Below are 16,355 nucleotides of genomic sequence, written 5' to 3'. Positions count from 1 at the left end.
ACTTTTGCTGGAAAAAGGGACTTAAATGATGAATTGGTTATAAAAATAGTTGCAGAATAATTTTGTGTTGATTGACTAGTCTATTAATTGTTTCAGCTCTATTGACATTCAAACACTATATCGTAATGTTAAAACAGTCCTTTACTCTGTAAATAATGTGAATTTTTAAAACATTTTCTACACCATTATGGCATCAATCTGATTTAAAAAATGTACAATTCAAACAAAAAATAAGAAAAAATGAAAATAAATAAATGAATAAACAGTATTGTATGTGTACCACATCCTTGCTACAGTATTTCTTTTTGTTTGTTTGTTTGTTTTTTTTTCACACAACAGTACAAAACATTTAGTTAAATCATCCATAAGACCAAAACCTGATCAGTCACGTCATTTGTTGGGTAAAGTGCACCACCAAAGCACAGTGTAATCTGAAAGAATAGAAGCCTTGAGGTGGCTCTTTAATTTTTCTTTTCTTAATTTTGAGGCTTTTACTTGTAGAAGGGCCGTATGCCAAAATCTAGTTCTGATGGTTTCTGGTGCCTTGGGAAGAAATATAATAAGACACAGAGAGTAGGAGGAACAGGGGGGGAAAAAAGGGGCCCCACAACTCAATTTTGCCACGGGGCTTGTTAGCAGAATAATCCGGCCCTACGCATTGTGTGGCATCAAGCTGATTTTATTTACCATAAACACACAATTCTGCCAACACTATCTGGTATGTGAAGCGATGCAATTTTTAGCAAACGTCTGCTAAATCAAATCCAGAAAAATGTTTAATTAGCCTGGTGTTTTCATTACACTGTTAGAAAATAAGTGCCTGTAAGTTAACTCAGTGTACTGAAAATAGCCAAGTGATGAGCCAACATTTCATGCAGCTTGGATGGGTTTCATGCGCTGTACCATTCCACATTGATTAACTCTCAAATGGTGTGAAAGCAGAAAGTGTAAGAGAATATTGGAGCGCATGCTGTCCATCACTGTCTTCTCTCACCGCTTCATCTGAAAGAAGTTGGGATATGTGTTGTGCTTTCTGAACTCGGAGTCCGAGAACAAACTTAGACACTTCCTTCTGAACTTTCCTGGCGTGCGTGCCGCACATACAGCAAAGAGTGAGACTTCTGTGACAGCTACATCTGCACCTACATCACGCTTTGCTTTGCATCACCACCACCATCAGATTCTGTACGATAGGTTTAGTCATAAATCATGGGGGCTCTTGTGGAGCACGAGGTAACACACGCCAAGATATTTCAGCTTTTCTAAATACAGATGTTGACCACTACAGAAGTCTTGCTGTTTGCTTTTTTTGGGAGGTTATTTATTCTTAAACAATTTGAACTGCATTTCATATCATCACAACTTAACTGATAGAGTGAACAGAGGAGAACTGTAGTCACACAAAGCTTACAGAAGGCTATAAATGAAATAATCCAGAAAGGCATCATAAACTCTTTGCCCTTCCTTGATGCTTCCATTTGTGTTAAGGCCTAAAGAACCCATTGGCTGATTAAAAGCATTATTTCAACTGGCAAGGCCCCCCCACCCCCCTCCTCCTCCCTCCGTCTCTTTCTCTACAACACAAACACACCCACTGTAGCCTCCTGATGTGCTGCTTCATGCACCCATCACTCTGGGACAGGGTGCTGGGTCATAACTGTGATAAACCTCCACATTGGGAGTTTAGGTGGGAGGGATATACACATTCACACACATATACAGTAATGATGAGCCCATTTGGAATACATGATTCAGTGATTATGTAACTGTACTTAAGCATTTTTTCTCTCTCTCTCTAGAGGTCTGTGAATTCTGCCAGATCATCCTGAAAAATATAATATTCTAGAAAATTAAAAAAAAAACAAAAAAATAAGTGATTGCCATCTGGGCCACATTCTAAACATTTCGTGTTAGATGGTTTAGGATGCTTCCTGTCTGTGTTAAATGGCACCTAAATAAATGATGATGGAGGATTTCTTTCCATGTTGGCATCAGAAAAAAAAAAAAAAAATCCAATGTCAGAAACTGTCAACACTATGCTGTCCCATAGGCCACCAATGCTGGGCAACTGCGCACACTTCTTGGCTATGATTCACATCCCCTGCTACATGTATGACACATCCACAGTTACACTCAGTTCCAGGACTCCTCATCTCCCAAATGGTGCCTTCTGTTCTCATTCTGGGCTTCTATGAAAAGATCCAACAAAAGGCGAACCCTGAGCAGGCCTTTTTTTTTTTTTTTGTCATTGAGAAAGGGCAGTTAAAATTAAGTGAAAATGACTGAAAATATAGCAGATATTTGCTGACAGAGGAATACCTGTAGTAGTTTGTATTGCGGTAGTGATTATAAATTAATAATAAGTAATTCCTTTTGAAAGAAGAAATGGGGACAGATTAGGGTGTCTGACGTGGCCAGTGTATTTTTTTGCGTCCTCTCCAGAGAGATCGCCGCCTGTTCAGTTAGGGAACATTGAATTCCTAAATGGTGATGCTCACTGCACACTGAAAATGGTGGCACAGTGCATCCTTTGCATTTTTATAGACCTACTTTGCATATTGGATTTAAGTGGGTCAAGTGAAGAGTAACTTAACAAAAATCAAAACAAGCGCTTAAAAGATTCAAAAACCAAACAGCATTTTCAACATGTTTTCTTGATCTATTTTTTTTCAAAGTGAAGAAATATATATGTACAAACTAATTAAAAAGATGGAGTTGAAGTGGTTCAGATGTTAAACCCTTAATCCAGCAGCTGTACTTCTTAATCAGTGTCAAAGTTTACACCCATTGGCTTTGTCAAATGCTAAAAAAGTGTTTAATTTCAAATGAACTCCAATGATGCTTCTATAAATTACCAACTCATCGCTTGCCAGGCGGCAATGTGGATTCTGTTGTCATGGCATAATTGCAAAGGGACAGCCTCAGATAATGCTCATTGATTGAAACACATTGATTCCAATCCTCACTGAGACACTAGCTGCCCCTCTGAGCGAAGCATATATACTGTATCTTTATCTGCTTTGATTGAGTCCACAACATACTTGAGATCAATTGTTTTCAGCCAATGGATTGTCATTTGATTTCAAATAAAATAACTTCAGGCCCTGGAGCCTTCTTTTCAAACTCTCCAATTCCATTATGATTCATAATTTCATTCTCCGTCAAAATGTAAAACTCTGAAATTGGACCAAAATGCCCAAATGGTCTCTTTCATATCATCACCAACAGCCTTAGGTTTCTCATAAGCACATTATATGAACCTGACATCATGTTTATTTGATGACAATAACATAGTTTGGTCAATATAGTGCAATAAGTGCAAAGCAATCAAAACAAATCAAATTGATAAGGGATAGAGAATCTGCGAATGCTTGTATAAAAATAGGTGTTACATTGATTAAAATATCAGTATTACACAACATAATTAATACTTCAAATATCATTTATGAATTTTGTTTTGATAACATATCAATTCTACATATTAAGAATGAATACCCATATTCATTTTTAATATAATAATCTCCTTTATGAGAGCTCATGAAGGCTAACTCGCCTTCCAATTCCAAAAAGTGCAGAAAGCATACAAAGACACTTTTTTTTTTTCATCTTCTTTAAATGACGCAGTCTTTTTTGAACATTGGGGGTGTGCCACTTTCAAAAAAAGCCACTTTTACAATGCAGAGCTACAGTAAATGAAACTACAAACATAAGCCTTTCCAGAGGATCATGGAGTATGATGACACAGGTAATATTGATGTAGAATCAAAAGTTTTGAAAAGACATGGCAGATTATATCAATAAATACTTACTTACAGACTACAGCAGAAAATAGTCCTGCACAGTTTTGATGATCTGCTGTACAGTGTTTTTGTCCAGGAGTGATTTTATAAACATTTTTTTTCTTTTCTGATTCACAATATACCTTATGTATGGTTATATTCCTGAAAATGAAGTTGGGTAAGATTTACCTGTACACTTACATTTTGTGTGTTATTCGATCGTCACCATAGAAAAATAGATTTTGCATCATCAGTTAAGTAGAGCAATTTTGTTCATCCATGTTTGTGTCAGAAAAGCTGTATCCATTCCTGTAATGTCATGTTTCAGAAATAAGAATAAGATTGTTCGGCACACCCCGTTTTAACTCCTTCGCGTTTTGCTTGTTTGTGTTGTGCCAAGGCACCCTATAAACTGAGCCAATGTTTCAAGGAGGGTCAAGAGAGAAGATGCTTCATTACATTAATGATTTCTGTTGCTCAAAACTGGCTAAAGGTGGTCTGTTTCTCAAGAACTTCGAGGTAATCGGGCTCAGACTGCAGTTTAGCTTTTAACTCCAAATACTCATTTCTGTTGGGCTCAACATAAACAGTACTGGGTGCTGTGCCATAGAGCACTGTTTCTCTTATCCTCTCCGGGTGCAAGAACTGACGTCTGACATCAAAATTTGGGTTGTACGTGTACGACACAGGCCCTGTGTACTTGTACTCTAAATTGGCACCTGCAGGGATGGATGGGATGGACTGATGGGGAGACTGCTTATCGGGGTCAAGGATGCCTCTGAAGAAATGGTCTGCATCCTGGACGGGGGAGGGGTTTTCACGCGGCTCGATGGTGCTAACACTGTACGTAGGGCTCCTCATCGTACTGCTATCCCTCTCCTCATCCGGGGTACTCCTGTATGTGACCTTGAGCTCGTGGAGGTCACGGTAATCCTCTACTGTGTTTCCTTCCCTTGACCTGTAAATGGGGTTTTTGCACATATGGCCCATGGGATGTGGAATATACTCGTAGACGTGGCCAGCGGGGGCCTTAACTTTAGGGCCAGAGCGGTTGCTGTAGAGGCTGTACTGCAAATTAAAAGAGCTGACGTCTGAATTGTTGGTGCTAGTGCGGTCACTCTGTGACTTTTTGCGCTTTTTCATCACTACAACAAACAGCCCTGCGGCCACAAAGACAGACATGATGAAAACAAGCAGGAGGCTGAGGATGAGGACAGAGAGGGGGACAGTGCTGCTGGACTTGTTGAAGTTCTGTGGAGCATCTGTGGTGACGATCCGGTCATCCATGGGCTCATCGGTAGGGGGAGTTGGTGAGACATAGGCTTCAGAGTAGTCTGGGCAGAGCTGCTCCGACTGGATCGAGCGCAGGTCCAATCCTGTGTGGCGTTTGGGCGTCTCACACACAACCTCGTTAACCACAGTGCCTGCGCTGAGCTGCTCGAGCCATATCTTCATCCCCACTATGTCACAGGAGCAGTCCCAGGGGTTTTCAAACAGATCTATCTGCACCAGCAGCTTTAACTGATCTAAAACACCACTCACAGGCAGCTTTTGGAAATGGTTGTTGCGCAGATTAAGCCTAGACAAGGAGAGGCTGGAAAAGATGCCCACAGGTAAGGTTTTCAGGAGGTTATTGTTGAGGAAAAGCAGCTGGAGATTAGGAAGGTAGCGGAAAGTGCCCGCATCAATCTCCTTGATTTTGTTGTACTCTAAATAAAGATACTGCAAGTTCTGCAAACCAAAAAACATTTCTCCTGTAAGCCTGTCCATGAGATTACCATTTAAATACAGCCTACGCAGGTTGGTTAAATCCCCAAAAGCTCGGTCATGGATCAGAGTTATCCTGTTGTTTCCCAGGTGAAGCAAATCCAATCCAGTGGCATCGACAAAATCTGATCTCCGTACCACAGGGATGTAATTTCCAGTGAGATACATTTTTTTAGGATTGTATGGCTTGGGTTTTAGATCAGAAATGCTTTCAATCTTTCTCTCTTGGCAGTTGACATTTAGCCCAATTTCAGATATCTGCAGATTACACGTGCAGGCAGTGGGGCAGTCCAAAGGCACAGGAGATTTGGTCTGAAAAGCAATGATGGGGCCGTAGTTGTAAGGGTTACCACCTGGTATTCGTGAAGTAGGCTTTACCCTAGTTCTGTTAAATTGCCGTGTGCCCTTGGTAGGCCTAGAAGAGGACCTAAAAACAGCTGAGGAGGTGGCAGAGGCTGTGACAGCAGCAGGAGTGGTTTGGTAATATCCATTGGTGCTGCTAGGGGGTGCAGGCCTCACCGTGTCTTCCGGGGGTCTTCTTGGGCAGAGTTCCTGCTTTGACACCTCATCCAGGTCCCTACCATGGAGCCTGAACGGCGTCTCGCACACCACTTCTCCCACCAGAGCTGTATAGGCTATACTCTCCAGCCAAGCCTTCAGAGCAATGAGCTCGCAGGAGCAATTCCACGGATTCTCCTCCAGTTGTAATTCCACAACTTTATCCATGTGCTCCAGGAGGCCGATGTAGGGGAACATTTTTAACCGGTTCCCCCTCAGGTCCAAGTGCGTAAGGGGAACATTCCGGAAGATATTCGGAGGCAGGACTGAGAGAAGGTTGTCGTTCAAAATCATCACTGTCAGTTGGTGTAGTTTGCTCAAGGCATTGGACTCTATATTGGTGATGTAATTATAATCAATCTGTAGGTATTCCAAACTCTCCAGTCCTGCAAAGGTGTCATCCCTCAGAACTTCAATCTTGTTGTTATTGAGGTGCAACCTTTTTAATCCCTGGAGTCCATTGAAGGCACCTGACTCTATCTCAGAGATATCATTGTTCCCCAAGTGCAGGATGGTCACCCCGGTGTAATTGATGAAATCATTGACTGACAGCTTCTTCAGGAGGTTCCCTGTCAGCAGGAGGTGGTACATGGAGAAATGGACTGGGCTGATCTCTGTCAGTCTGATGATTCCCCGGTTCTCACAGCTCACTGTCAGGATCCCTTCCTTCTCCTCGCATGTACACAGGTTTCGACAGATTTCCCCATAATTGTCATACATCTCGACCAGCCTCAGAGATGATGCAATCAGAAAGATTATTTTTAGGATCCAGATATGCATTTTTCCTGGGAGAGGATGCCCCAGCTCACTCAAGTGTGGTACCAGTATGAGGTGTCATCTAAGGAGGAAAAGAAAAGGACGGGTTCTGTTTTATACACCATGGAAAATACAAATGTGTTCAACATTTACAAAATGCATATAGTAACAGACTTGCAAAATCGGCTAAAACCCAATGAACAAATATTAGACATTCATAACAAACACACACAGGCTGAGACAAGTAGGCCTATAAATGTTTGTTCATTATGCAGATGTGTTATGTCGGCATCATTTTGGTTTTGAGGCTGTCAGGAGACAAGTGACCCAGATGAATCTTTAATAAATGCATACTTTAACGATGATATATAATCAAGTTGATAACACAACTACCCGCGGTGGATGGCCACTGCGCATTTTGGATAGTTCGCCTGAATTCCAATCCATTTTGGCAGCAAAAAAAAAAAAAAAAAAAAAAAAACCGCTTCGCCATCCACCGTGTGCAGACTGATAGATCTGGTCATTTACTAATTCAATCCCTTGAGAATTTCAACAAAAAAAAGGTTCCTTGACAGAATATCTCAAGCCAATCAATCGCTTCGAGTGATGGATGATGTGGCATCTTGATTATTATTTTAACGATTTAATCTTTCCCCCCAAACTAACATTGAAATCTCGAAGATGCAACTCCTATCTCCTAAACAGGAAGATTTCTCACTCACCCCGCATACCCGACGACTTGGTAACAGTGGGGAAACTGTCGGATCCCTCTTCACCACCGTTCAAACAACATGAGGACGGTATTCGCCTGATATGATTGAAACGATCCTGGGTTGAAATATTTAAAAAGATGTATATATATATGCCGGCTCTCATAAACGAATCGGCTCAATGTTCATCTTAAAATCCGGCCTGCTATAGAAATTGTGAATATCAGCCTACAAGGCGACAGTCGCAGCCCTTCTTCTGCCCACGGGCGAAAAAAAGAAATGAGAGGAGTTGATCAAAGGCAAATAAGCAAGCGTCGCTGATCTCATAGCGCATCTCTGATCGAAATAGCATTTTGACGGGGAGTAAATAATTCTATAATCAAGTATTCTGTATGGCATCTGCTATATAGAAGGTTACAGATAGTCTCTCTCCCTCCCTCCCTCCCTCTCTGCTTCTCTCTCTCTGCCACAGACGCGTAAGCGGGCGTGCACACACACGCACACACACACATACAGACACACACACACACGCACGCACACACACACACACACACACACACACACACACACACACACACACACACACACACGTTTGGTGCGCTCCTTAAAAGAACACAAAAGCCTACACATCAGCTCAGTAAATCTCCCCAAATATGCGCATAACATAGAGGAACATGCTTCCAGTATATGGGTTCTGTAACTGATTCGTACACCCACTTTCGTCTCATTTTTTGTCCTTATATTTGAGTTTATTATCATAACCTCAAGAAAATCCCATCGCCTGTGGATATAATATTGATAACTTGAAAGCCAGTGCGTCTATCTTCGCCGGGTTTCCGTGTGCAGAGGCAGCGGGCTATTATTTGGAACGAATAAAACTGTGATGATATATGTGGGCATAAAATCCGGGCTCTATGTTTGTTATTGCCATAGCAGCCGCAGACACCTTGCTTAACAGCATCTTAAATCCGGATCAACTTCAGCAATGCAAGTGGAGCTAGAAACAGAGATTTCAGCACCACGGACAGATCCCCTAAATGTTAAAGCATATGCGCCTCAGCTCAGCTCAGACAAGCAGTAGAGAGAAAAAGAAATCATCGTCCTCTTACCGTGCTGATCCCGGTAAACGCCAAAGCATCCCGAAAAATCACGGCTGTGCCCCTTCTTTTCTCTCCAACCTCAGTGAAAACATGGATTTCGTGATTTCACCGTCCGCCCTTCTGTCGGCTGTAAAAAATAAATAAATAAATAAAATCCTTAAAGTCAAGTCTCCTCGGTGTTTAGCTCCATAAACCAGGCATCCAGGAGCACATATACAGTCTCATTCACGCCAATAACGTGACAGCCAGCGCGGCAAAACGGGCTCCTGTGTTCTTCCAGCAGCAACTGAAATTAGCAGTGTCATCTCGGAAAAAGAGCCAAAACCAAAGTTCGAACATGGTAAAGAAAAGGAGGCGAATAAAAACGCGGTAATCCGACATCAGAGAAGACTTGCCGCATGCATTTTAACTGTGACTTTCATGCATGCGCACTGACGAAGCGGAGGAGAGAAGCACGAATCCCCTTGTCTGCTGCCAGTGGTGCGGCTTGTATCAGTTTATGTATAGATCTGCCCAAGGTCTCTTTATTTCAATTGCCAGACCGTCCAAATCGACCGGAGATCAGTGGATATGTTCCTCCAGCTTTCGCCTTGGATGCAAGAATCCGATACCCATTCTCCAGTCCTGCATTGGTTATAAGATATCCTATGTGTATAAACAAGCTTTATCTTCCCAGCAACGTTTCAACTAGTGGAACTTGATCTTGGTTGGTGCAAACCAGCGCATCCCCTACAGCGATGGACGTATTATGAAACAATTACCATAGTATGACAGCTGAAATCACTCGTAAAAATGCATAAATCCCCCAATCTCAGAACTGTCACAGCGAGGAAATGAAAAGCAATTTAATGCGTGCAATACTCTTTAAGGGGGTATGGTAATGTGGAGTAGGAGGAGGTGGGGTGAGGACGAGGAGTGATGGGGAAAAAGGGAAGAGGGAAGCTGGAAGAAGACCCGTAGAGGGCAGCACAATGATGAAAAAAGCATCTTGGCAGGCTTGCATTTTCAGACTGCACTTTGTAAGTCAGAGTGTGTTTTAATTCAACGCAGACAACCATTTGAGTTGTCACTCAAAGCTTTATCTGTTTTCCACCAAACAGGGCATCTTATTTCCATGCTTTTGAAAGTCAAGACTGGACATGTGGAGCTTTCCTTTTATTATTATAATTCCATAACACTTTGCATTTGTCTGAACAACAAGCTTTTGATTTTCCTAGACAGAAGTGGTAAGCAGATGTAGCTTGGCCTGAAACTCATCTTGGATTCATCATGTCGCTTCATTATTCAGCCTGGAAGGATATTCCTTGAGACAGCCTTCAAATGATTGCAAAATACTAGGCACTGCTGGAATACATTTACTTATTAGCAGCACATTGTTCACAACCCCCCTCTCAGTGAGATGATGCTTGGTTGTATACTTGCTTCAACAACGTGATTTGCTCAAACAAAAGATGGAAAGTTGAATCATTTTATTTTCCATTCCCCCTATAAACTCATCACGAAGATAACCTTTAACCTATTGTTAACTTAGTAGATTGGGTATGAAAGTTGTGTGCATGTATCAGACAAATAAGGTCAACCAAAGAATCATTTGTACACCTCATATCTCTTTATGGATGCTTCCAAATACATGGATTAAGCCTATAGTCCCAGAAAACACAAATTTACAAGAGATCTGCATTGAAAGAAATGAATTTACTGTAGGATTAGGCTTAATCCAGTTTTGAACCAAATACTCCAGCCTACTAATGCTGCCATGTTGCTGTAAGCGCTCTGTATTTTTACCAAATCATGGCTTATTTGCCCCTTGTTGAAAGAGCAAATCAAGTCAAAGCCACAGCTGCCCTCTTACCCTCTTGCTGTGGGACAAGAAACTTTAGAAGCACTTAACTAAAGCCTGAACAGAAAATCGAATTAAATCTAGCATATGGTGGGCCGCCATGTCCAAAGAGATTTCCCACTTAGTCAGTATTGTGTGGTAATAAGTCAACTCTTATGCGTTCTATAGCATGCAGGGAACGACAATAAGCGGATGTGGCATCCATGCCGCCTCTCCGAAATTAGCCATGGAGATGCATTGAATTATCTTAAAGTCTCTGGCTCTGTAATCGTATTAACAGTAGTCTATCCTGTGGGGATGGACAAATCGGTATCAATGGAATCCCAGCTGGGATACAGCTATGAAGAAACTTGCACTAATGCAGCAGGGTTTTTGCTCCCTCCCTCTGGAAAGGACTGTGGCTACTTCCCCTGAGAGGCATCATGGCATCAAAGAGAGGAGAGGAGCTGTCCTAAATCATTTTTTTTTGGCTTAAATGACTTTGTGTACTGCTGATGGGAGAGGTACATACCCTTGATAAAGTAGTGCCTGAATGATGATGGCGGTGTGTGTGTATGTGTGTGTGTACAAGTTTTGTAGGTGTAACTTTGTTGTAGCAAAGTTCGTCACACTGATGTGTGTCTAGAGAAGTTTCCATGCGTATCCACATACTTGTATGCACGCACAAATGGACGTCGGGTTGTGTTTATGTGCATGAACATGAATCTTTGCTTCACAAAGGCTAATGGGTTCATACAAACATGAATGCCATTAACATAGATCAGCTGCATAAAACACATCATATTATAGTCAGGTCTGGGACAAATGATTAAGTCATTAAACACAGATCAAAGTTCAGGCTATGGTGGACATTTTAAACATGTTATGAAAGGTTTTTTTATTATTGTTTTTATTCAGATAAGCTCATCATCATTAGCATAACAGCTATTAAGTAATGCAAAGAATACTGTACCTAAGCACGGGTCAAATAGTTGAAATCCATTCAATTTGAATGAATTATTCTAGCTTTATTTTATGTTTAATTTGGCATTCGTTTGCTGGCATATTGGCATGCTTTGGCACTGTTGGCACGGCAACCGCTGGTGTGACTCTGCCAAACAAGCACTATGAATCAGAACAAAGGTTTAGTCCAGGTACTGCAATTAGAGTGAACTCCATCTTCACATTATATGCTTTCAAGGAATCAAGAATGAACCTTTTTTATTTTTTTCCTCATTTAACACCTTAAAGAATAATTTGCTTTGAAAGATTTGAAAAGTAAATTAGAGTAGAATAGTACACAATGATCATGAACTTTCATGAGCACATAACCACTAAAATCTTAATATACTGATGTGAAATGAGTCGCACTGACATTATTTTCATGAAATCAAAGAAAAAGCCTTCTGGAAGACAGGCTATGTGCCAAAAGCAGTGGGCAGGGGAAATAATGAAATGTGCCCAAAAGAAAACATCTCAGTGTGGATATACAACACTGCACCATTGGTTATTTTTGTAATTTATTTGACAATGGTATATTTAGAACAAATCTTCCAGGAATTACACTTAATTTTAAAGTTCTGCTTGATAACTAGAGTGCAGTGTGGGGATTAGTGTGCTGACTACATACAAGTGGATAAATGTACACCCTTTTGATATGATTTCTTCTCCTTGAACTGAGTTTTATACATGTAGTACACAAGATAAGCCTGGCAAAACCATAATAATCTTATCAGGTTTGGAACATGATTTTCAATGATGTTATCCAGTTGTAGGTAGTGTCATTATGTAACCATATATTACACATATGTATATATATGTTGACAGCAATAAAGTAAGGCTAAAATAAAGGCCTTAGCAACAATTAAACTCTTATTTTTAAATCTTACAATTTGGACTTATCATCCTGATATTACCTTGCACAAGGTGTGTAGGAAATGTTGGTCTGCTGTAATAGAAGGGAAATTCTTTTGTCAGCAGAGCCTGACATGCATTGTGCTATGATTAACTTGTGAGGTCTCATCTGGCTTGTGTGTCCAGAGGCCAATTGGTGCTGCTAGCAATTTCCGTCATAACCCATAGGTCTACAACAGGTCTGCGGGGCCAGGATCCATTCAAAATGCTGATAATATGGAATTAGAAAACCATTTTAGTTTGACAGTGCAATCCAACTGGCACATCTTCTGCGTTGATAACAAGATGCAATGAAGAATTACGGAACATTTCCCTGGGAGAAATTGTTTTTTATAAACAATGACTAAACCCTGAAAGCCCTATTTGGCCCTGTAATGGAATGAAAGCTAATGAAACAACCAAAGGATGGATAGGATGGGGGAGTGAAAGCGTTCTATTGCTCTGTGCTGGTGTCACTCCAGCAATCATTCCACAAATTGATTCGGTCCTTGCAGTGCCGCATTTAATGCACGTGTCATAAAAGCAAATATAACACATGTATTGGCTGTATTTCAATTTTGATGGCTATATTTAACATATACAAATTAAGCTTAGCGTAAGTTCAAGCAAGGAGACTATCTTTGTACTCCCCTCTCTCTCTACCCCACTTCTCCTGCTTTTGTATCAACTGATTAGGGGCATTAACTCTTTTAGTTAATCCAATTAGATTCCACCATGATCTCTATCAGCCAATCATGTGTTAGCTGTCAAACTTTAAATCTGTTTGTCTCTCTATTGCTGTCAACTATCATTTCAGTGTGAATCGTCATGAATGGCACACACTCGTTTCACCTCTTTCTGCATCCTGTTAGTGACTCCTCCGATGCAGGATCCAGGCCCCAGCATCGACTTGTGCCTGAGATAGAATCCACTTCTTTTGGCGGCCGGCGCAGGAGCTCTCACCTAGTGCTATGAGGGGACTCCTCCACACATGACTCAGATCTCCTCTTGTCTCGGCTTCAAGACTGTGGCATTACTCCAGCCCTGGGTCTCCCCCTTTCCCAGCTTCGCAAGTTGGCAGAACAAGCAATCAGCTGTAATTTGGCAGAGATTACGCTTCTTTCTGAGCAAGGCTCATCTGCTCCGCTTGGCCCCCCATCCGCACCCACTTCCAGGTGCAAAAGGACCAGGAAACGAGGCCCTCCTCAAGCTCCTCAGCCTAAGAAAAGGAACACCTCTTCTCTCTCTCACTCTCCACCAACACCTCTCCTGCTATTCTAGGCCAGTCCACCGCTAGTCTCTGGCTAACTCCATGCAAAACATCAACGCAAGCCTTCAATCTCTGGAAAAATTTTTGAGCCACCGCCTCATCTTCAGTGACCACCCTCAACATCCTCCCAGCCTGAAGCCACTCAACACTCTCTGGCACATCCCAGCCCCTTCCCTAGGTAGGGAATACATCCCACAAGCAGCTAATGTTTCTCCTTGTTTTTAACAGGGACCTATCTATCGGTCAGTTTCTCGTAGCCCTCAGTGTCTATCGGGACGTAATCTCTTCCATCTTCTCCAAGAGGAGGCAAGAATTTGACTCTTATCTGGCTCTAATTGGTGACCTTAATCTCAATTATGGGAGAACATGTTCTATCAATACCACAAGGCATTCTCAAGAAAAGCTGCTCTTTACATTTCCCAATCAAACACTTGAACTGGGCTGTTCTGGACACTGAATTATTAGTGATGATTGCTTGAGGTGCTCAAACTATTTCCTGTATTTCATGTATCTTGCCCATTTGCAACAATTTCAATGAAAATGTTTGTTCATTTCCCAACTACTAATTTCTTAACATTTGCAGCTATTGAATAGATGCCCACCCTCGGTCAGTCTGCCCCCGGCACCTCAGCCGGGTCCCTTCACAGCAGGAGAACTGACCCAGTTCAAAGACATCATGAACAATCATCCCTCCACTCAAATAAATGTTCAATCTCTAGCAGTAGAACTGTCTTCTTATCCAGATTCAGTGTTTATAGATCATCTTCTCACTGGTCTTTCTCAGGGGTTTCGGGTCAGGGTTCTCTCACCCCCTATAGTTACTTACGTGGCTAAAAATCTTCAGTCTGCAGTTAAAAGGCCAAAAATAGTTTCTCAGTTGCTAGAGAAAGAACTTCATAAAAGGTATGTCATTGGCCCATTTAAGTCCTCTCCATTTTTTGTTTTTCGCACAAGCCCAATAGGTGTAGCCACAAGGAAATATTCAGGGAAGAAAAGATTAATTTTCGATCTGTCCACTTCTCACTCCGGCCCCTTTCCAAGCGTTAAAAGCCTCATCCACCAGAACCCTTCTCTCTTCATTATGCCACTGTCGACAACGCCATTAAATTAATAAAGTTAACTGGACAAGGTGCTTGGCTTTCCAAAGCAGACATTACTGATGCTTTCAAAATCGTTCCCATTCACTCCTCTCAGTGGCATCTTTTCGGCATCAGGTGAGAGCAAAAATATTACTTTGCAGTGCACCTGACTTTCGGGTGCATGAGCAGCCCAAGTATATTTAACTAAGTTTCTGTGGCTCTTTGCTGGATTCTATAAACAGAGTCAGGATTCCCTCCATTCTTCATCTCCTGGACGATTTTCTCCTGATTGATCCCCCACATGACAGCTCAGGCTCATCTCTGTCCAAACTGAAACATTGTTTTCAGGCCCTTGGCGTCCCCCTGTCAGAGCAAAAAACAATCAGTCCAGATACGTGCCTGGAGTTCCTCAACATCACTCTAGATTCCATTGAAATGAAAGCATCCCTCCCGCTTGATGAATTACAACGCATCCATGAGATCACTAAATCCTTCTGTGCTGAGAACATCCCAAACAACCGCTGCTTTCCTTCCTTGGCCATCTAAATTTCGCCAAGCATGTCATCCCTCAGGGGTGCTCTTTCATATCCCGTTTATTGGACTTGGCCTCTTCTGTGCTCAATCTACATGATTTCATCTATCTAGATGAAGGGTGCCACTCTGACATGTGCATCTGGTCTCATCTGCTCAGTCATTGGAATGGCATTGCTGTCTTTTATGATGAGCTGATGCATTCCTCTGATTCACTGAAGTTTTTCACAAATGCCACCCCATCCGTGGATTTTGGGGGGTTTTATCAAGGGCAGTGGTTTGCTAGCCTCTGGCCTCCCTCTTTCTCCCATTTAAATCTGTCTTCAGTGCTGTAAGATATTTACCCAATTGCTGTTGCATGCCATGTCTGGGGCCAGCATTGGAAACACAAATGCATCTCAGTGCTATGTGACAACCAAGCAGTTGTCGACATCATCAGTAGAGGGTTCTTCTCTTCCAAAGATATCATGCCTTTCATGAGAAGCATCACGTGGTCATCTATCACCCACAACTTCATCATTACAGCCCATCATGTGCCCGGTCATTACAACACACTAGCTGATTCACTCTCCTGTTTCAATTTACATTGTGAGCATTTGTCCAGAAACCAACCTAGTGCCCTCTCAAGCTCCTCCTCTTCAAAATCTATCACTGTCCCAAGCCCCATGCATAGATATTTAGAGTCAGCTAAGGTTTACATGAGGAAACGTTTAGCAGCTTCCACTTTAAAAACCTATGATTTCACTTGGAGCACGTTCACAATGTTTTGTATCTCTATTTGTATGCCACTTAAACCTGTTTCCATAAATACTGTTTGTGATTTCATTTGCTACCACATGGATGTTCGCCATTTTAAACCTCAGTACATCCGTGGGTTGGTTGCTGGGATTCAATTCAATATTAGATGACCCCTCCTTTCCTAGCTTATTTTCAACCCAACTATAAAATACTGTTAAAAAGGCATCTCTAAAGTTTCTCCTCTTCTTCCCAACCATAGACAGCCTATCACTTTCTCGTTTGCATAGGATGCTGTCAATACTCAGGAATGGTGTTTTTTCTCCATATTGATGCCTTGCTTGATGCCATATTTTTA

At 41.7% G+C, this 16,355-nt stretch overlaps 1 protein-coding gene across 1 annotated transcript; it reads right to left on the bottom strand.

Moving 5' to 3' along the window:
- Nucleotides 1-3,322: 3,322 nt before the first annotated feature.
- On the bottom strand, nt 3,323-9,473 carry LOC137177278 (SLIT and NTRK-like protein 5). Its single transcript, XM_067583465.1, has 2 exons — nt 8,680-9,473; nt 3,323-6,942 (listed from the first exon to the last, which is right to left on the bottom strand). Exon 2 carries the CDS (start codon nt 6,882-6,884, stop codon nt 4,257-4,259), a length of 2,628 nt encoding a protein of 875 aa, XP_067439566.1. The 5' UTR covers nt 6,885-6,942; nt 8,680-9,473; the 3' UTR covers nt 3,323-4,256.
- Between the last annotated feature and the right edge of the window lie 6,882 nt (nt 9,474-16,355).

The sequence above is a fragment of the Thunnus thynnus genome, chromosome 24 (assembly GCF_963924715.1).
Source record: "Thunnus thynnus chromosome 24, fThuThy2.1, whole genome shotgun sequence".
Lineage (NCBI taxonomy): Eukaryota > Metazoa > Chordata > Actinopteri > Scombriformes > Scombridae > Thunnus > Thunnus thynnus.
Note: the sequence above shows the minus strand (reverse complement) of the source record. Positions and strands in the feature narration are given on the sequence as shown.